The sequence below is a fragment of the Salvia splendens genome, chromosome 8 (assembly GCF_004379255.2).
Source record: "Salvia splendens isolate huo1 chromosome 8, SspV2, whole genome shotgun sequence".
Lineage (NCBI taxonomy): Eukaryota > Viridiplantae > Streptophyta > Magnoliopsida > Lamiales > Lamiaceae > Salvia > Salvia splendens.
The window spans coordinates 3,054,429-3,076,187 of NC_056039.1; the positions used below are offsets into that span (position 1 = coordinate 3,054,429).

At 36.2% G+C, this 21,759-nt stretch overlaps 4 protein-coding genes across 4 annotated transcripts; 3 read left to right on the top strand and 1 right to left on the bottom strand.

Moving 5' to 3' along the window:
• Nucleotides 1–563: 563 nt before the first annotated feature.
• Nucleotides 564–2,680, bottom strand: LOC121744654 (WAT1-related protein At1g68170-like). Its single transcript, XM_042138246.1, has 7 exons — nucleotides 2,487–2,680; nucleotides 2,188–2,250; nucleotides 1,892–2,008; nucleotides 1,379–1,628; nucleotides 1,131–1,289; nucleotides 904–1,055; nucleotides 564–840 (listed from the first exon to the last, which is right to left on the bottom strand). The coding sequence occupies exons 1-7, from the start codon at nucleotides 2,678–2,680 to the stop codon at nucleotides 564–566; spliced, it is 1,212 nt and encodes a 403-aa protein (XP_041994180.1).
• Nucleotides 2,681–11,936: 9,256 nt separating this feature from the next.
• Nucleotides 11,937–15,922, top strand: LOC121744369. The gene is made up of 2 exons (XM_042137889.1): nucleotides 11,937–14,310; nucleotides 15,617–15,922. Exon 1 carries the CDS (start codon nucleotides 12,558–12,560, stop codon nucleotides 14,304–14,306), a length of 1,749 nt encoding a protein of 582 aa, XP_041993823.1. The 5' UTR covers nucleotides 11,937–12,557; the 3' UTR covers nucleotides 14,307–14,310; nucleotides 15,617–15,922.
• A 156-nt stretch (nucleotides 15,923–16,078) lies between these two features.
• LOC121744370 (vacuolar iron transporter homolog 4-like) lies at nucleotides 16,079–17,660 on the top strand. Its single transcript, XM_042137890.1, has one exon. The coding sequence runs from the start codon at nucleotides 16,849–16,851 to the stop codon at nucleotides 17,512–17,514; it is 666 nt and encodes a 221-aa protein (XP_041993824.1). The 5' UTR covers nucleotides 16,079–16,848; the 3' UTR covers nucleotides 17,515–17,660.
• Nucleotides 17,661–18,105: 445 nt separating this feature from the next.
• LOC121743630 (peroxidase 43-like) lies at nucleotides 18,106–21,066 on the top strand. The gene is made up of 4 exons (XM_042136961.1): nucleotides 18,106–18,569; nucleotides 18,636–18,821; nucleotides 18,897–19,059; nucleotides 20,524–21,066. The coding sequence occupies exons 1-4, from the start codon at nucleotides 18,378–18,380 to the stop codon at nucleotides 20,934–20,936; spliced, it is 954 nt and encodes a 317-aa protein (XP_041992895.1). The 5' UTR covers nucleotides 18,106–18,377; the 3' UTR covers nucleotides 20,937–21,066.
• The last annotated feature ends 693 nt before the right edge of the window (nucleotides 21,067–21,759 follow it).

Genomic DNA, 21,759 nt, shown 5'->3' on the forward strand with positions numbered 1-21,759 from the left:
CAACTTATAATTAAAAACCCCATAATTAATTTGGCAACTCCAACCCGTTGGCGTGTAGGCGTGTGCGAAGGTAAGTCGTCCCTTTATTTGCTCTTCACCAGTGGCGGACACAAATATGCTCTTTAAGCGGCTTAATTAAGCCCTTAATAAACTTTTAGATGTGTTCTAATCACCAAAAAAAAATCAATTAAAATTTTAAAAACATAGCTCCTGCCATTTTTTTGCTACTGGATTAAACAACATCCATGCATCATGATGCATGTATTTAAATGGACCACTAAATTCGATCCTTTTTTTCAAATCTCTATATATTTTTGTATCGTAACTAATTGTAACTTCCCCTTATATCTTCATTTATTAAATAAATCTCTCTTTTAATAACTTGGTAATGGAAATTGTTTTGTGAACCAATGCAAACATGTCAAAATTACATTCCTCTTGCCGAAGAATGTCACACGTTGGGTGTACAAAAGAAAGATACTAGCACGGCCATTCTCTTATTGATAAGGAGGTACATATTTAGGGCTTGCCCATGTATTATAGGTAAGATGAAACATAATATTTTATGTCTTGATGTTTGTGCTAGAAACCTTAGCCTCTAAATCTTCTTCTTGACAATCATTCAAGACAAAGCCCCCCGATTCTGGGGCAAACTTTGGAGCAATGACAATAACATTGCTACAATTACTTAATCCTCTTAAACTTTCTCTTCCACTTTCTTCGATGGCGGGATTTGTGGATCTCTTTGATCCCATCAAACGGTTCGCTTTTTTCAATTCTCTGTCTTTGCCCCACAATACTAAGTACAATCCAATTACTATTACCACGACCCCTAGCACACTGTCATTAAAAATCAATCAACATATGTTTTAATTTTCATATCATAGAAATACTATTTTGTACCTTCCCAAATGCAACTTTTCCTGTAGAAACAAGCATCCTGCAATGGCGACGAGCACGAGTAGCAAAGGGTTGAAAATCGACACGTAAAGAGGTCCTCTCATCCTCATACACAGCATCATCAACACACACATTATCCCTGATGCAAAAACACCCTACACGTGCAAAAATATGTGTTAATTAGCGAAACGTGTTAGTAATATTTTTGTTCCTGGTATTCGTAAAATTACCATGTAAGCAGCTGTTAGAAGTTTGATGTTCCACCCCAGTTTCCACATGCTCATATCTCTTTCGATACAAAGAGCATAAATAATACCTTGAATGGACCCCATGATTGAGATCAATGTAGTGCTAGAATAGTGGCATGGATATGTTCGTGACATCTTAGTCTGTTCGCCATTAAAATTTGAATATATTTGTTATTGTAAAAAGAAAAAAATTATATAAACAGAACCGTTTATACAATTTAATAAATTGCCTGGACAATCAATCCGGTCGACATAGATAAGCAGGAACCAAGCCCCAACACAAGGCCCAAAACATTGTTCTGGGCCTTTTGTTTGGTTGGTGCCACGTCTCCCCTCTGGTGGAGGAAGTTAATCTTCGTTGACAGGAAATCTAATTCAACCCCCTTGTAGAAAGTCAAAAGCATTGCCCCTCCTATGCTAAAAAATGTTCCAGCCACCTTTGCTTTACCAGGCCATGTCTTTAATCCCAATGCCTCCATCCTAATTATTAATTTATAATGTTACATGCCATGTATTATACTACAAAAATATTATTTAATAAAAACATAGTACTTCTTTTATTTCATTTAATAAAAACATAGTAGTACTTCTTATATTTCAAATTAAATGTCATATTTTCCTATTTTGTTTATTAAACAAGAAATGCCACATTTTTTTTCTAAAAAAATTCTCTCACATAAATATAGTATAAAAATTATCTCCTAAAATCACGTATAGTGTGAAAAAAATGAAATTTTCTATACCGAAAAATGACACCAAGGACAAGGGTAACTCCAGGAATAAGATTGGATATAGCTGCGATAAATGTTGGGGAGGTCACCACTAAGCTCGCAGCATATAAGTTTTGGTTCAAGGTTCCCCTGCATTAAGCATAAAGAATAATGGATTATCATTAAAAGGTCAAAAATTGAGTTTACGCCCGGATATATGCAATAAAACAAATTTGGTCTTAGCTAAATGGTTACATGTACCAAATTTTCCTAAGAGTATATGTATTTTTATAAATACATACACATGGATCTTAATTTTTCGAACTTACCCAAACAAACCACAAGCAAATGCTTGATACAGAATCTTCCAAGTCAATTTCGGTCTGGTTTTCCTGCAAACATAAACATGATCTATCATCTCAAAATTGTATAAATTGAAGACTCTAATTCCAACCACCAAATTTAAATTTTCCTATTTTTAATTAGTATTATGTGTTCAATTTTAGTACTTAACTGAGTACTAAATAGAGCAAATTCATTTTTTTTTCCGAACTGATTTTTCGAATTTGACTAGAATTCCGTGATTTTTGAGTCGCTCGTATGATAAGATTACTCATATGGGGACGACCTTTCGAGGATGAGGGCGAGAGGGGCAATCGTGGCGCTAGCAAAGAGGAAGCGGTAGGCGATCAAAATGGGCAAGCTCATGCCGGTGTTCGCCACCAACTTGTAGAGGATATTAACCCCGGCGAGAGCGATCTGCACCGTCACCATCATTATCAGCGGCTTCAATCCATCTAACATCTTGTAGAGATTCCCCATTTTTTCACTTTGGTGAGGGTAGTGCGTGTTCTAGGTGTTTGTGTGTGAATGCTAGGTTTTTCGAAATTGTGAGTGAAAAGAGACTTGGAGGAGTATTGATAAGAGGGGAGCTAGAAAGTTGATACTTATATAGGGGAAGAAAGGAATGATAATGCCCTTTCGGCCGTGTAACAAAAATCCTAAATTGACTTTAGGCTTCTTTCTAAAATTAGAAAATACCAAAATCTTGTGCTTGTCAACTCCACTCTCTAAATTACACACTACAAGCTACGTAAATTGATTATACTAACTCCGTATGTAAAAACGACACTAGTTTAATTGTACAATATTAAAATAACGAGAGACCACAGAAAGAGGTATAGAAAAAAAATGATTATTGGTATTAATACTGGAGATTGAAACATAATTCATTAAAGACATAAACTTGTTAAAAGTAAAAAATAGTAACTAAATTTTGTGAACAGCCAAAATAGAAAAATAAAACTATTAACAATAGGAAGATGTGATATTTGAAAAATCAAATGTAAATAGAGTCAATTTTACCTTTTTAAATAATACGTGCATGTAATAGAATTATGGGGAAGAAGAGGATTACATAGTGATTAATATGCGATTAGACAGAACTAAATTAAAAGAAAAAGAGAAAAGACTATGAGGATTTGAACCCAGACAACATTCTGCGAATCCTGACAAATTTTAGATATGAAGATTAAATCGACGAAATATTAGCGCATGAGCTATCACTAATAAATACTCCTTATATATGCATATGTACTCTTTCCGTCCCTTATATACGATATATATGCATATGTACTCTTTCCGTCCCTTATATAGTATAAGCATTTCTTTTCGGTATGTAGCTTAAGAAAATAGAAAGATGAAGAGATAATTAAGTAAGAGACATGAGATGTGTTGCTTATTGCCAAAAAAATGACTTAATTATAATAGGAAAATCCGAAAAAAAATGTCAACACAATGCCAATTGTTGATGTTGTGTTGCTATTGCACGTGTTGACATTTTTTGTTGTTGTTATTTTGTAATCTGTTGACAAACAAGCCGGATCATAGTTTGGAGTTTATACAATATTTAGAGTTGTGCATTTTATCACTTCTCTGGTTTAGTAATACCTATCTAAGAAATTCTGAAGAGAGGCAAAAGAGTGAACAACAAAGAAAATACTTAGTTGAGGCGCTAGGGAGACGGCTTTTACGGTCACATTGAGAAAATAATTAATATTTCATTTCTTCATTTATAATTCTGATAAAATATTTCCTGCATACTAATATATAATGTTGAATTTTAATTTGGAGAAGAAACAGTAGAAAAATTCATGATAGAAGATGAAGATAACTACTGCTCTGTAACAGCCAACCAAAGAAGGAGAGAAACCGAGAGCCTCTTGCTTCTGCGCAAAAAGAGCATGTTTTTCGTTCATCGGCCTGTTGAACGTCTTCACGAAGGTTGGCCACTTCGGATAGATGTCGTCGGCAAGATAGTACCTCATTTTATTCTGGCGGTTGTTAGCGATGAAGTTGATGGCTGACGCTTTACCATTCAAAACTTCGCTGAATAGGTCGGATTGGTTGAGCACGTTGACGTCGTTGTTCGATCCCGGGACCCCGAAATATGCATGTCAAATCCATAGCCGGTAGTCGGCAACGACCTCGAGTATAACGGTGGGGTGGGTGCCTTTGTGGCCGCTCGTGTATGACTCCCTCCACGCCACAGGACAATTCTTCCATTGCTAATGCATGCAATCGACGCTGCCAAGCATCCCGGGGAATCTGTGCACTTCTTCGTGAAGTCGGAGCCGAAACTAACAATCTGCGGTGCTTGGCTTCCGGAGAAATTCATCGGTGAAGGCTGCCCGGACGGCTTTGCAGAAGTTCATCATACACAGTCTTCCAGTGCTTTCCCCAATATGCAGTTGTTCGTCGAACAAATCCGCCGTTTGTCCAGTAGCAAGTTGACGGATTGCTGCAGTACATTTCTGGAGTGTCATGTGACTGGGACGGCCAACGGCGTCGAACCCTTCTTGGAAGTACTCTTCCCGGGCTGCCAATGTATTTGCGATATGCATAAATAGCGGTTTCCGCATGCGGAAACCGCGACGGAAGTAGGTCTCTCCCCATACCGGGTTCTCACAGAAGTAATCGCGTACCAACCTTGCGGCGGCTTCCTCCCGGTTACGATGGATGTGAATCCGGGATCGCCTTTGAGGCGCCGCAACTTCCTCCTCCTCCCTAAGTCGATCTTCTTCTAGCGATTCTTACATTATTCGACGCATTTGCTCAAATGGATCCATGAATGGATTAAATTTGGGAGAAGAATAATGTTTTTAGATGAAGAATGTAGAGTGTTTGAGTGAGAATAGATAGTTTTTTTATGGTGGATTAATTTGTTGGAATGATTTGATATTTATAGAAGTGATTGGTGGCTTAAAAAAATACAAAAAAATTAAAAATTTGTAAAAAACGGCTATAAACGGCTAGTATATTTTTGGGATTTTTTTTGAAATTTTCCTGAATTTTTTTAAAAAAACAATAAAAAAATTCAACGCGCGTGGCGAGCCGTTTCGCGCGCTGCCTCTCCGCGCCGAGACACGGGACGAGGACGAGACGGAGCCCGCATCGCTGTCTCGATGCGGTCTCGTCTCTCCAAGACGAGATAGAGCCCGCATCGAGACGCGATGCGCGTGCTCTTACTATCTTATGTCACATCACATGCATTAAATTTACGAAATTAAAAAGAAAAGGCAAAGTAGAATTTTCTTCTAACAGTTTGAGTATGAGTTATTAATTATACGACATGCATATATATAAAATAGTAAAATAACATTTTTATTCACCATGTTCAAAATATGTGTGTATATAAAATGACAATTTTAAAAAATATATGTACTGTGTACACACTTTCAAATTTGTACGTTGAGTGGAATATTTTTACATTAATATAGAATTTTTTGGAGAGAGAGAAAATATTTAATGAATGGGAAGAAAACTAGGTTTAAAATTGCTACTTTCCGAAAAATGAAAGAAGAAAGCAAAATGTAACAGAAATTTGCTTTTTTTGTGGTCCTAATTTTTAATGTAGCGGTGGCTTAATAGACACGTCACCAATCTGCATGCACTCATTTTTTTTTTAAATCTTATACTATTATTACTCCCTTCCAAATTAAATTTCGATTTGATTTTCTATTCTCTACCATCTACATCGTACAATTGTAGTAATACTCCTATTTTCTATATATATATGCATAGAATTAATGTAATTGGTGATGTATATAATCATATCAATGAGAGATGAAGCTAATTAGCTGGCTACTTGTGTAAATTTTCCTTTTATATATTGCCAGCTTGAAATTATTAGAAAAATTTGTTTTTTTGCAAGTGCACGTCATGGCGTACGTTGAGTTCCATTAAGTGCATGCGAGTGTATTAAATGCATTTGTTTTAATAGTTTACTTTTTCTTAAATTGTGAGAGCACCCGCAACGCGTCTCGCGGGTGTCCCTTATCTCGTCCCTCCAAGACGAGACGGGCGCGGGACGCTTTGCAGCGTCCCGTCTCGTCCCCAGCCCGCCGAGACGCCCGTCCCTCCGAGACGGTGCGCGAGCTGTCTCGCCACGCGCTTGCGTGACGTGGCGAGCTCCGGCGCCATGCGTGACCTCCACTCACCGACCCGCGAGTGGGCTTCGTCACGCTGACTCAATAAATTGTTTTTTAATTCGAATTTAATAAAAAAAATTAAAAATTAAAAACGGTCATATGACCGTTCAATGGTCATTTTTCTTTTTTTTTCTTTTTATTTTTCACTCTACAAATACTCCTATTTCATCCTCATTACACACAAACACACATCTATTCTTCTCAAATTACCTCCATTTCCTCTCCAATTTTCATCTCAAATCATCTATTTTATTCTTCTACTAAAGTTAATACATTCATGGATTCATTTGAGCAAATGTGTCGAATAATGGAAGAATCACTTGAAGAATTTTAAGTTGTAATTTTATTTTATTTAATGAAATGTGTTTTTATTAATTGAATTTATTGGAAATAAAAATAAAAAATGAAATTGAATGAATAGTAAGTTAAGAGATGGTTAAGAGATATATAAGAGATGGAAGGTTGCAAGTTATGTCTTTTAGTTAAGAGATTGAGTGAAAAGTACAGTGGGGCCCATGAATAGTTAAAGGATGAGACGGTTAAGAGACGGATAACAGACAGCGTTGCGGATGGCCTGAATGCAGCTTTTTTTTCATGAGTTGTTAGTGTAACGCTTCCCGAAAACATTCGCATTTATTACATTTGTGACAAATTTTATTTTTCTTTCATAACTCTAAGGTGTTTCATATTTTTTCATTTATAGGGTAATATGCGCCTTCAAAAGTTTTGATAGATTACTATCATAAAAACATTACGCTTTTGCGAAGAGGAACAATGTCTTTTGCCTTGGCTAAATAGGCTAAATGCATATTTTTGCATAATATTCGTGAGATGTATACTTAATGAGTTCTTAGAATATGTTCCCTATCCATGTCTTAAAAGTAGAGATGGATCCCTTGATGTGCTCCCACCACAGCAGGGAGTGATGTGCTCCCACAGCCCAATTAAAACAGCAAAATTTAATTAATATTTTAATATTTTATTTTATTAATAAAATAAAAATTGTTACACTTAATAAAGAAGAAAAAATATTTTTTAAAATATTATTCATTATTTAGTCTTGAGATCTTATGCGCAGTTGAAGATGAGCCGTTGCATGATCAGATTATGACTGAAGTTTTGAATCTACTCCCAATTTACTCTTTTGTTTTTAGTGGTATTTAGTTTTGCATATAAAGTTGAATTTTTATTAAATATTCACCTCTGATCGATATATAAAAATCAATACGATGTTTCTTATTTTTTAAATTTAGACATAGTTTACCTTGGATTGCATTAACTTTAGTACAGTAGTAGTACTATTTTTTTTTTAGATTGTGAAACTTGTAAAGCATCTCCAGTTATTGAATTATGAATAAAACATTAATTTGAATCACTACCTTTAAACTATTAGGAATTTAGGATTCCATTTAATATTATCTAAATATCAGATCGTATTTATTTAATTTTAATTAATTACTTTTGGGACAAAAGTATTAGCAGTTAATCCCACATCGGGGTCAGTAAGAGTTTTCAAAGCGCTATATTTATTCGATAGCTTAATATCGACAGTGAAAAGTCATGGGATGAAGTGAATGGGCTTTGGCCCATTTTCAAATGGGCTTACCCCAGAAAAGTCCCCGGGCCCACATACCGGAGAGATGCGGGGGCCTGGCAACAAGTAAAGCCCATAGACCTGCGGTTTCCCTTCGACCGCTGGCTTAGGCCGATGCTTCACAGTTAATTCACTTGGCTCGTAATTGGGCTAACTGAACGGGGCTTATATTCTATTCTCATCACATATTTTTTCTAATTTTTTTTTATTTGTAATAACTATTTTCTTTTTATATTTAATGATATATAATTTTATTTTTTTATTATCTAAAATTAATAGTATCTTCATGATTAAAGAATAAATTCAGATGCACCTCTATGGAGTCTAGACCTAGTCATGCAGAAGATGCATGCAATTGTGGCTGCGAGTAAGTAAGTAAGTGGGTGTAAGAGTCCTACCCGACCGATTACCTATCAAAAGAATATTCGAGTCTTTTAAATTTTTCCCACTAGCTTGAAAATTCCTTCGTTTTATCCTTTAATTTATGGCAAAGATACACCTCAAAATTATAAGAAAAAACATATTGGACTAATAACAATCAAAATTGATAGACCTCAAAATCACCTAAAAACTAAAAGTTCATCTAATATATCACTATACAACTTGTATGAACTATACATCAAGGATATGTGTAAAGCCTAATTACTTTCTACTCCTGCCGCTTTTGCAGTCTTTTCCGCGATGACGGTGGTGGCGATGGCAATAGAATGTCGATATGCACTTTCTTTACTCTCCGGCAACACCTCGCACAATTCTACCACGATGGCGATGACCCCTAACAACCTACCCAACACACACATACACATTCATAAAATTGCCATCGTACATTCCAAGATGCAACTTCTCTTCCAAAAGCAAATACAAATGAAATTTGCTAAATAAAATGCATAACTAGTACTACCTCTGTTTCATAGTAGTGAAATTATTTTGCTATTTTGGTATGCTCTATAGTGGAATCATTTACCTTTTTTAACATAATACGTTTCTTCCATTTACTTAACTATCTCTAACTTTATTCAGTCTTTATCTCTCCACCTTTTTCATTTTCTACTTTAACTTTATTATTTATTTGCTTAACTCACTTAACATAATTTTTTAAAAATTGTGTGTCGAAAAAAAATGTCTCAACTAATATGGAACGGAGGGAATAGTACATCATGAGATGCTTAATCATGTGTTTTTTTCTAAAAAAAATTAAACATAGCTGCCCTTAATCGTAATTTGGCACTTTGGAAATGAACAATCCAAGGGAGTAGGGCACACACGTTAATTTAACGCAGCCAGATCCATCTCATCTGATCAGTCTTCCCTCTTCCCCCGCCGCCTATCGTTGCTCGGTGAGTTTTTATTTTTCTGATTTTTATGCTCTCGGTGTTCAATATTTCATTAATTTAATGTTCAATTTCTGTATATAGGTTTTTGGTTGTGTTACAATGATGGACGAATTTTTCTTTGATTTTTCGTATTTTGATTGAGTGGATTTGCTTGGATTATCTTTTGTTATTCTCGTTTTCAGGTTGATTGGGTTAGCTGTTCACCTTTTTTTAACCATGTGAGTTCTCATTCAATTTCTATTGCCGTCTTTACGATTGTGTATTTTTTACGCTGATTTTCTCCACTTCTACTAGATTGTTTCATTTTTTTTTCCAGTTGACATCTTTGGAATTTATGTTTGTTAGCATTCATTTGCTAACTGGTTAATTGAACGCTTTTAATTTTCTTCTTTAGGGCTGATGATGAGCCTGTAGATCCTAAAAAGGAACTCGAAGATCGGTGCAAGGCTCCATGCACACGGCCACTAAAAGAATATCAGGTGTGTTTAGTTGGCAAATTGACTGATTGTTAAATATTCAATGTCTATTTTTCAATGCATTTGTTGTTGTTTTCTGCAGCTCTCTTCCAGCTAGTTCATGTAGCTCATTTTTCATTCATTAGTTTATTGCTCATTATGCCTCGGCTATGATTCATTTAAAACCTGAAGTTATAATAGCAGGGAATCCCACTCTGTAATACAGAGTCTGTATCTAAGTTATTTACTTGTGTATATGTGTACAAATAATATTTGAATTGACATCATATTTATTTTAAATTGAGCTTCTTTTGTCATTCTAGTTTGGATATAGCAAGTGATTCTTTGCGCTTTTGTGTCAATTATGCTGTTTGTATGCATTCCATTGTATGAACTACAAGAAAAGGCCAGATTGTAGTACTCGTAAGACTCTTTACTCTTTGTGCTTGTATCGTTCTTCTAGTGTTAATCTCTGATAGTTTGTCTTGTCATTTTCCGTGTGCGAATTTATCGTTGGTTATAATTGAATGCTTATGATTGCTGTATAGCCTATATAAGAGGAAATCCTTCTGGTCTCTGTTTGATTGTGTGAAAACTTAGTGAAATAGTACATGAACTCATGAAGCAAATGGTGATGACATCTAGTTGATGTCTTCAATGTTGACAAGGAAGTCATAATCAAATATATTTGCATTGATATTCTCTTGTTTAACTAATAGGAGTATTCTGCATGACAAATTGAGAATTCTTCTAATTCACCTGTGTACGTGATGATACATTGCTACTGTCTACAGGTTTCCCTACATAGACCTGCATTTTAGTAGTTAAATTTGACTTTTCATGGATCTGTATGTGCAAGACTTCATGATATACTTCTATGAGGTGAATTTAGTAAATTTGATATTAGAATTATCCCAAGGAAAAAGTGATACTAAATTGTTGTTCCATGTGATTCTGCAAGCAATGTATAAGCAGCAGACAAGTTTTAGAAATCACTTTTTGGGTGGAACAATGAACTCAATCTGAACATGTGTGGAATTTATCTGCTTTTTGTATCGGTTGCTCTTTCATAAGGTTGTTACAACAGTGAAATTCCCAGCATTGTCTGGTCTTGGAATCTTAACAGCTTTCAAACTGAGAGAAGATATTTCCAGCTGTTTTAGTGAGCATGTGTTTCTGTGATGATTTGTTATTATTTTTCTCACTTTCAAACTTTTGTCCCAACACCACATGCTTCTGTGGTTTTGCTTACAAAGTTGATGTTTTAGAATGCTAATACGCTGTTGGTTAATAGGCATGTGCTAAAAGAATTCAAGGTGATGAATCGGGACATAAGCACTGCACGGGACAATACTTTGACTATTGGCGCTGTGTTGACAAATGTGTAAGCTGGCTGCATTTTCCTATTAAACCTTCTAATTCCCCTGCTTCTTCTTCACAACTTTTAACAAGCTGTATTCTGATTCACTTCCGGAATTCCTTATTACAGGTTGCGACCAAGCTATTTACACATCTTAAATAACAGAAGAGTACCAACATTGGCATTCATCCAGAGTATCCTCTTTTGTCTCAAAAGGACCTGGCACTTCAATTTTATTGTATTCTTGTTGTGAACATATGATATGCTCTCCAAGGCAAGTCTTTGGCCACATGGAGTTATGAGTTATGGAGAAATAAGAATTTTGGAATTGGGACAAATATGCTTTTGCAATTTGAATTTGTGGTTGCAGTTGCTTGTTTGATCAAATAATTCAGCAAATTTTCTACAGAAGCTGTGCTTTGCTTGAACTGTACTTAAAGTAAGGCTGTAACAATAGGAATTTGGAATATTATTGTTTGTGTCAACATGTTTTTATTGGATTAGGAACATCTTATGAAAATTTATTTGATGAACAATTGGAATGTTTTGCAAATAATTTGTTAAAACATTGTCAGTATTATCTATGATGAGTAAACCTAAAGAACTATAAAATCACTTTTTCAATGTATAGTTTTCGCTGCAATGGATAGTGTGGATGATATCTTTAAGATAATTGTTTTGAATCATTAATAAGATCTTAACATTTCTAAGAACTACTACTTATTAGTTTTGTGAAGCTCATTCATAGTAGTAGTATTTTATTGTTGTCAAGTTTTATTCATCTTATCCTTCATTCATGATCACCGCGTGACAATATTTGTTAAGAATATCTTGCATCGACATTTCATGATAAGCAAACCTTTATTCGAACATTTAGAAGTGTCACAATATTTCAAATACTATGTAGAAACGAACGCATACCAAAGCATCCATACATAACACATTTTGTCGTATTTGTGTTAGAATCGTATATTTATAGTCCATACTTTTAGTAAGTGTTTTTTGCATGTAATCAAGTTTGCTTTGTTTAAGTGATTTTTTGTGCAACTCAGAGAACATGAGGAAAAAGTAATGATATGTCTAGTAAATCATGCATGAGCCGCTTATCAAAAGATTAGAGGTTCTGGCTCTGATAATAAATGAAAACACGAGCTGAAGTCATAATCATTATATTCATGATTTTGTTGATACTATTTCTCCTATAGCCTAAGTTAAAACCTTTTGTTAAAAACTTATTTGAACTATGTTAATAAGGCATAATAGCTATGACTAAGATTTTTGTAAAAAATGAAAAATTTCCTCAACTCATGAAACAACCCTAAGGATTTTCCCCTCTTTTTCCTTCACCTGCCAAATCTCGTTGAGCATTCAGTTTTCTCTCCACAAGTTGCAAACATATTCTCGATTTCCCCAAATTTCAAGGTCAAGAACTGCCAATTTGCTCTTGAATTCCTTCACTCTTGGTTATGGAACCCTCCTCCACTTCTTCCCCCTCCAAGAAGCTTCTTATCACAGATCTGAAGCCCAAATCGGTCCCCAGTTCCGCCTCCTCTTCCTCCGCCACCAGCACTCCTCCGGCGCCGGAGAAGAGGACCCGCGACCAGCCCAATATGTCCGATTGCCACTGCTGCGGCCGCCGGATTAACCAATCAAACCCTAAGGACCGCCTCCAGCCGATCGACAGCGTTTGGCGGATAGTGCTCCTCTGCAGGAAATGCCGCAGGGGTGTTTCTTCGGGCCAAACGTGCCCTTACTGCTTCCAAGCAACGGGGAATTCAGGTGATCTTTGTACATGCAGAGCTTGTCAACGCAAAATTCATAATGATTGTGTTAGGGATTATGGTAAATGCACGCCTTGGTGTTATTTGGGGGCGGGGTTTGAGGGGTTTAGGGTTTGTGTGGATTGTTGGGTGCCTGAATTGCTCAAAAATTCGATTCAAATTTTGGGGAGTGAGAACATGGGTGGGTTGAAAGAAAAGGGTGAAGGTATAAATGTGTTGGAGAATTCGGAGCAGAATGGAATGTGTGAGGTGGAGAAGATTAAAAAGGTGGTGAAGGCAAAGGATCAAGTGACAAGGAGGGGAAATGGGACGATTGGTCAGGATGGCTTGGTGGATGGTGCTTCTAATTTGCTTGGTAAGAACTATAGGGATAATTTGAAGGCTGGGAGTTCGAATTGTAGTGGTGAAAGTGAAGCTGATGATGCTGAATTAGCAATTCAATTGCATAGAGTTATGAATAGTTCACCGAGAATTTTGAGGGGTATGCCAGTGGGAAGCTCCAATGATGTGGATGCTTCTAACACTAGGAATTGGAAAGGTTTATCTTATAAGAGATCTGGTTTTGGAAAAAGACGCAGTGGAGACCAGAAACTTGATAGCTGTGCAGATAGTGCTGTGAATGATTCAAGTGCTGGTCTAACTGGACTAAGCCTAGGACTAATACCTTATAGGCGGGACAAGAAGCGGAGAATCTGGTCAATAGAAAATGAGAATACTGAAATATCTGCATCAACATCTAGCCTGCAGCCAGCATTGAAGAACTTGCATTCAGATGAGGCCGGGGTTGCCTGTTTGGATGATGCTGGGATTGAGTGTTCAGATGAAGCTGGGGTTGGGTGTTCGCTTACGAGTGGTGCTGATACATCAGAGGATCCAAGTTGTGATAATATTGGATGGACTAATTCTTGTGCAGATGATGGTAGAATTGGAAAAGAGCTTATAACTTACAAGCGCACTAGGTTCGGGAAGAAGGTATTCCAAATGAATGGCCTGATTGATGTTTATGGTGATAGCAGCCCTTGTGGTAACTGTGGATCGCCCTTCGAGGCTGCGTGTTGTCAATATGATTCTGCGAACCTTAATACTAGTTCTCTAGTCAAGAGTAAAACTGAGGAGATTTTGCCGAGTGGCACTTCTGATACAGCGCAGGATCGCTATCATCTAAAATATGTGAAAAGAATTCCAGGCACCAAAGCTGACTCGAGTTTCCTTCGTTATGGCACTTTTCATGCCATAGACCGCTATCTGTTTAAATATGCTAAGAGGGTGAAGAGTTCCAACTACAGCTCAAGTTCTGAAGCTAAACCGCACTCTAATGCTTTTCTGGATGAAATTGGCATCTCTGCTACAAGATTAACTACTAACTGCTCTGCGGAATCTAGGACTCTGTCTGATCTTTCATTTGACTCCTTTACCGTTGATCTGCCTCAGTGAGCAGGTAATGAATTTAGTTTATTTATTCAACCCCTTAACTGAGCAGGTAGTGAATTTAGTTTCTTTATTCAACCCCTTAACTGATGGATACAATGATTGTTGTGCATTAGTATGTTGCTTACTTTCTTTTATTGTGACCATTCATCCATCATAAGGCATAGTACTAATCTACGAAGCTGCTCTTGCTTTGTAAAATGGACTCTATGGTCGGTTGGCTTTTGTTTGTGTTACTTACAATAACATCTGCCTATGATCTGTATACTATCTAAATGGACAATATGTGTAATTAGAATAGTTTTTAGTCTCGCAGAGACGCAGACCACTCTAGTATGATTTCCTTTATTTCTGGGAAATGCATTGTTTGGTAAAAAAGTTGTGTTTAATAGATTTCGTATTCTTGAAGTTGTGAGAGGTATTTATGTACTAAAATATATGGGATATAATGGATAAAGACCACAGCTTGATATTTAAGCATCAATTCACCCTTCCTTTGTCACCACAAAAGCTTCAGGCCAAAATAAGTTACTAGGACTAGGAAAAGTCATGCTAGTTATTGCTTCTTTGTTCTAATTTAACATTCCTGCTTCGATTCTGTATGCCACTTCTCTTTAGGTGTAATCTTGCACAGTAATTTCACAAGAAGTGCTATGACTTATGAAGCCTTGTGTGTATATGCTGTAATATAAAGCTGAAACTGTTTCAAGAGAGTGTGAAGAGGCACAGCCTTCTGTTTATATACCTCGGAGTCTCGGACTTGAGGTCCGAGGTAGACACCCTTACACAATTTTTCTTTGCAGCACGAGAAGCTAACATGATACCAGATTATGTAACCCTTCATTTATTTCTTTGTGGGGCATAAGGTTCTTCTCACACTATTCTTTTCCACAGTAAGAAGTATCACTTGGATTTTGGTTAATTTTTTAAAACACGGGTGTTCAGGTCACGTTATAAGTTTGATTTCGTTATACATGGTTTTGTGATATCATTGAGTGACATCTTTATGTCATGTCCACTTCATATTTGCTTGACCTCTCGGGCTTTGACTTGTTATGGATCTAGAACAACTTATTCACCTCTTAATAATTTATTATGCACCAAATATGATTTTACATAATAAACAAGCATAATGTGTAAACTTTTCCACTATTCTTGTTAAAATCAATCTGTATGTTGCGAAAAGGCATGATATCGACGTCTTTTTGGTGATATTTCTGCAGAGTGATCTTTTAAAGTTGTTTAATAAATTTTTGATTGGATTCATTGTAAAGTGCAGAGTATGATCAGTCATAGTTTTGTTCACTGTTTTGCAGGAAAATTTAATGACTCCAATATTGGTGGCATTCTTTCAGTGGATTGGCGGAAATGGTAAATGTGGCTTAGAGTAAGAAGGGTACTCTTTCCTGTTGTTCCATTATTGTTTGATACCCGTGCACATTGCTGCTTTGACAAATCTCTGTAGTATTTGACAAGTTAAGATGCCAATATCAGCCTCTTGCTTCTTTATGATAGCATGTATCATTTGAAGTCTATATTAGTAGAATTAGTTAATGCTCTGGCCTGTGGCTATCTGACGATGAGTAGAGTTGATGTATATAGCCTTTTTTCTTGGATCAAAACCCCCTTCCTTTTCTAATATGACAACAGCCTTGGAAGAACAGAAAAAAATGAGAAAGTTGCTCTAGCCTATATTTCATCTTTTATCTGTCTAAACAAAGGTATTAGTGAAAGCACTGACATTTCCACTTATACACACATGTACATATAAAATATATGCATATATCTAATTCAGAGTTGTAACTACGGATCCATTAAAAGTGTCACGCTGCCCTCGCTTGAATAAGACTGAAGTTAGTCATTAGTGTACATTGTTATGAATTATGATGATATAGGATTTGCTTCCACAATCATATTTTAGGCTGGAAGCAAATGTTGTGTTCGAGTGCTGTTACACCAATAAGTAAGAACAAGAGCCTCTGCATTAAGCTTGGTTTATAAGACTAATTGTGGTGTAGAGTTACACCACAACTTGAAAAGTATGCTGCATTAGATCTTTCATCTATTTCTCTCTGGCAGACGGCAGTTTAAGCTTGTTTGACAAGACAATTCTTGTTGTCGGCACCTGAAAATAGCTGTGATGAATGCACTATATGAATATGTTAGTGAGGCTTGTGGGTTTTGTGTGGGATGCACACTCCCTGATATATTCTAATTGGCTTATCATCCCACTTAGTGTGTGCATAGCACACTTTTTCATATTAAATATGCTACCCTTTGGTGTGTTGTCCAAAACTCTCCATTCTTCCAAGTGCTTTCTGATGCATCCATCCATCTTCATAAATTTCTCTTCATTTTTATATGCTTCTTTGGATTGAATATCTTTAGGTGGACAAAAAGCACAAGGCCTTGGGATTAAATTCATGTATATGTATAATTCTCACATATCTATAAATACACCTCTTTTCATACTCAGCATCCTCAACCAGCCATTCTTATATCCCCCCCCCCCCCCCTCCCCTCTCTCTCTCTCTCTCTGCACTTGGTGATGGCTTTCCCAAACCATATGGAGATTACAATCCCAAGACAGGATACAGAGCAAAACCATGGCAACATTAGGGTTGTTCCTGAAATAGAAGCATTTGACTTATCACTTGGTGCACAATGGCTGCAAGCTGCTGTGCTAGGAGCTAAGGACGGATTTGTATCTATTGCCTCACTGATGATGGGGGCCGGAGCTGTCAAAGGCGGAGTTAGGGCTTTGATCCTCACTTTCTTGGCAGGACTCTTTGCTAGTGCTTGCTGTATGGCGATAGGGGAGCTCGTCCATGCGTCTTCTCAGCTAGAGGTAGTAATAGCCCAGATGAAGAGAGAAGGCTCAGCCAATCCCTCTCGACCTGCTGTGGAAGCAGTGATAGCCCAGATGAGGAGAGAAGGCTCAGCTTATCCCTTTCGACCTGCTCTTGAGGCAACCCTCGCCTTTTCATTGGGGGCTTTTGCCCCAATTCTCATGGCTGCCTATATTACTGAATATACTGTTAGGTTAGCTGTGGCCATCGTGGCTTCCACCACCGTGGCACTTGTGGCGTTTGGTGGCCTCGGGGCGGTGCTGGGACGGAGCCGGGTGGTTTCTTCTTGTGTTAGGGTGCTGGTTGGAGGCTGGATAGCTATGGCTATTACCGCTTGTTTTACTAAATTACTTACTGTTAATTAGCGGTATGGAAATGTGTTAGAAAATCACTCATACCATTTTTATCGGCTGACCGAATTATTTTGGAATTCAAGATAATTAAAATTCAATAAAACGAATTGTTGACACAATCACACATATATTGAACCTATATTATAATATTTCATCCATTCACAAATATAGGTTATTTTTCCTATTTTATGAAGTGACATTAAAACTCGTGTTCTACACAAATAAGACGATTTTTTTAAAACAAATGAAGTATAATTGTGCCTGAACAACAATTTTAATTTATGTGCTAAATTTTCTAGTAATAACTTCTATTTTTGTTTTGGAGGGTTTGGCAAAAGACAAATTTATAGTAACATAAAAGATGGCAATTTTTCTCGTGCAGAAAGGGGTAATTTACTTTTAATTGTTAAAGTCTGACTGGAAAACGATTTCATCTTAGTAGTCTCAATCTTTTTATTTTAGTTTTTAAGGAATTTAATTAATTTTTATATTTCAGGGTATTAATTATTTTAGTAATATATATAATCATTTACGAAACTTGCAATATGGACTTTTTTATTACTCCTCATATGAAGTGTTTGTGCAGCATGTATCGTTTTGCTAGTTCATTGAACGTGTATAAAATTTACAGATAATATCCATTTACAAATGATTTGATGCATTTAATTCATATAAATGCCAAATGCAGCAGCTCCATTTCCACATTTGTATTAATTACCAGAGCACTGCCATAATTTTCCAGAACTTCCTTGCCTATACATACACCATAACCATATACATATGTCTAATTAATCTATTTATACGTTCTCTCTCCCACATCTCTTAATGCACATTAATTTCTCATTTTAATTGATTTTGAGAGAGATAAATTAGTAATGCTGCCTTTCCTCCTACTCCTTTTGCTCAACATGGGAACTTCGCAGGGGCAGCTTCAAGTCGGGTTCTACGCAAAGAGCTGCCCCAACGTGGAGGCCATAGTTGGAGGCGTAGTCCGTGATGCCGCCGCCTCCGACCAGAACACCGCCGCCGTGCTGCTCCGCCTCCACTTCCACGACTGCTTTGTTGAGGTGGATCAATTTAGTTAATTCTTGCATGCATTTTCACACACACTCATAAATCATGTGATGAATTAGGGCTGCGATGGGTCGATCCTGATCGATAACGGGGATGAGAGGGACGAGAAGAATGCATTCGGGCATCAAGGGGTGAGAGGGTTTGATATTGTGGAGAGGGCCAAGGCCGAGCTCGAGGCCTTGTGCCCGAGAACAGTGTCTTGCGCAGACATTGTTGCCTTGGCTGCGAGAGAAGCACTACTTTTGGTACAATTTTATCATCGTTTTGTATCATAGTTTTGTGCCTTTTTTTGTATGATTTGGTTCAAAATTTGTGTTTAGGCGAAAGGGAGTTCGTATGAGGTGGAAATGGGGAGGAGAGATGGGGTGGTTTCGAATGTGGATTCAGCAGATAATATGCCTGATGTTAGTGATTCTGTTGAGACTCTCAAAACCAAGTTTTTGCAGAAAGGCCTCACTCACAAGGATCTTGTTCTTCTTACTGGTAACATCTCTCTCTCTCTCATGAACAAAGAAGCATGCAATTTTTGTGGGTGTTGAAGTCGGTAGGAAGTCTTGAATAAATGACTATTTTTTGAATCCTAGGTAACATATGTTCATGTTATGGTTCAGTCAAATTTCGGTTTGTCCGCAACTTTAGAAGCCAGTCTTAAAAATCATGGATTTTGGATTTGTTAGCAATTATCTATATGGCGTGAATAATACGTGGATCACGTTGATGAGTTGAACGATATCGTCTATCCTCAAATAAAATGACGTCGTTTGGTAAAAATATCAATAATATATTGCGCGTAGGTGACTGGATTTTTCATCGTGGGATATAATTATGAGCAAGTTCAGTCTTCATGATTGACTGATTTATAAAATTACGAGATAAATTAGAATTTGAACAAACGGCATGATTTCCGGCCATTTATCATGGAGTAATATATTATGACCATTTGTTTTTTTTAAATGAAGGCATTTATGGGCTTTTAGGTACTATATATATAAAAAAAGTTATAGTGCATGATACAACGTAATGTGCTATATAAAGCTTAAGTATAAATATGTGATTTTTCTTTTTTATAGTTTATTAAATTTATGTTGTTTTATCGGTGGTCTACTCTTAGATTATTGATTACTCTATGTCCCATAAAGTTTGTTATATTTTTCCATTTTGTCTGTCTCATGAAATTTGTCAGAGTTCACTTTTTACCATTTTTAATAGTGGACTCATATTCCACTAGCTCATTTTCATTTATAATTTCTTATAAAACTAATTATATTAAAGTAGGATCTACATTTTACTAACTTTTTCAACTCACTTTTGATTACATTCTTAGAATAGTTAGCCAGTTAAAATGTGATAAAATTTATGGAATGAAGGGAGTATTTATTTCATCAAATATGATTTGAAATATGCCAAGATTAATTGCAACTCGATATTTAATAATTACAAAAAAATTATGGATGATAATGAGGCCATGCATGTGATCATAATTATAATGATTGGCCATGGAAGGAAATATCTTAAAGTAAACAAGGATTGATAGATAATGGAATGTGATAATTAAATAAAGATGCAAGTTGTTACATTGCTTGAATGATCACACACGCAATATATGTCATTGACATTTAATATGTTTTTCTATAAGTTTATTTGGTTTCATGCGAAGAGAAACTATATCTATGATTATGATAGGCCAATGTCGATTCAAATTTATCTAAAAAAGGTGAATTTGTGGGATCGATTGACGATTGATATAGGTCATGGTGAGTCACTATCAGTCTCTAGAGACACATATCAATGGTTATTTTAATTGATTTCAATTACGAAATGTATATTATTATTGTATGTGAATATATAGAGATAAATTTTAATCGGTTTGTAACATTTGAAAACAAAATTAAATTTCAAAGCTATAGTTTTTCTGAATTGATGGAAAGAATTAATGTGTTATTTCAGCTGCACATTCAATTGGCACAACAGCATGTTTCTTCATGAACAACAGACTCTACAACTTTCCGGCCGATGGGGGTTCTGATCCATCGATAAGCCCGGCCTTCTTGCCGGAGCTACAGTCCACGTGTCCGAAAAACGGAGACATCAACGTAAGGCTTCCAATCGACAGGGGAAGTGAGCAAGTATTTGGCAGCCAAATATTGCAAAATATTAGGAAAGGCTTTGCCGTGCTGCAGTCCGATGCGGCCCTCTATCAAGACGAGTCGACTAAGGCCGTCGTCGACTCGTATTTTGCGGACTTGTTCAGGCCGTCGTTCGAGGCGGATTTTGCTGACTCGATGGTCAGGATGGGCAGGATTGGAGTCCTCACTGGGCTGCAGGGCACCATCAGGCAGAGTTGTGCCTCTTTCGATTGATCGATGAATTTTTCTAGCATGTAATTGGTGTCTCATTTCATTTTTACTATATAATATGAAAAAAGTTTGTTTTTGTATGATTTGAAATATGACATAAATTGTGGATTAGTGAATTTCGTCAGCTTGTATATGTTGTATGAATATATGTAACAAATAAATACTACCTATCATATTTTGTCAGTGATAATAGCATTAAAAAATAAATAAATGAAGAAGTTTTGTATTTGTGGATTAAATTTTACCAGTGGGTTTGACTTGTAGTAATATTTATTTTTAGAAAACGAAATCGACCTAATCTCAATACATATTAGTTTTATAATGATCATGTTACTCTTGACTAGAGGTCATATCTATTTTTATATTTTGCAATTGTTTTCGTACAATCTGTCTTGGTCTTGTTTGCCTTTGTAGTGTTACTATATCTTGATCTGTATTTACAGTGTTACAATTATATTATATCGTACAATTATCTAGTATTTTACTTCCACTTATGTGATTAAATCAGAGATGAATCTTATTTTCATTTATTCTCTATTATATTATATTTTATTATTATCTTGTCTAATGAGCTAAACAGGAAAGAACGAATCACAAGACACACATTACAAGAAAAATGCGAGGGCCTATTTTGGCCATCACTATTTTATTATTCATTTATGTTTTTTCATGGAGGGAAAATCAAAATCGTATAAGCATTTTAATAGTTCAATCGAAAGCCAGTGATCAAAAGTCAAAACACCATACAAATTGAATTTCTCCGATTAAAAGCATTTAAGATTATGCTGAACAGATTTATCAAAATCCCCTTAAATCAAATAGGTAA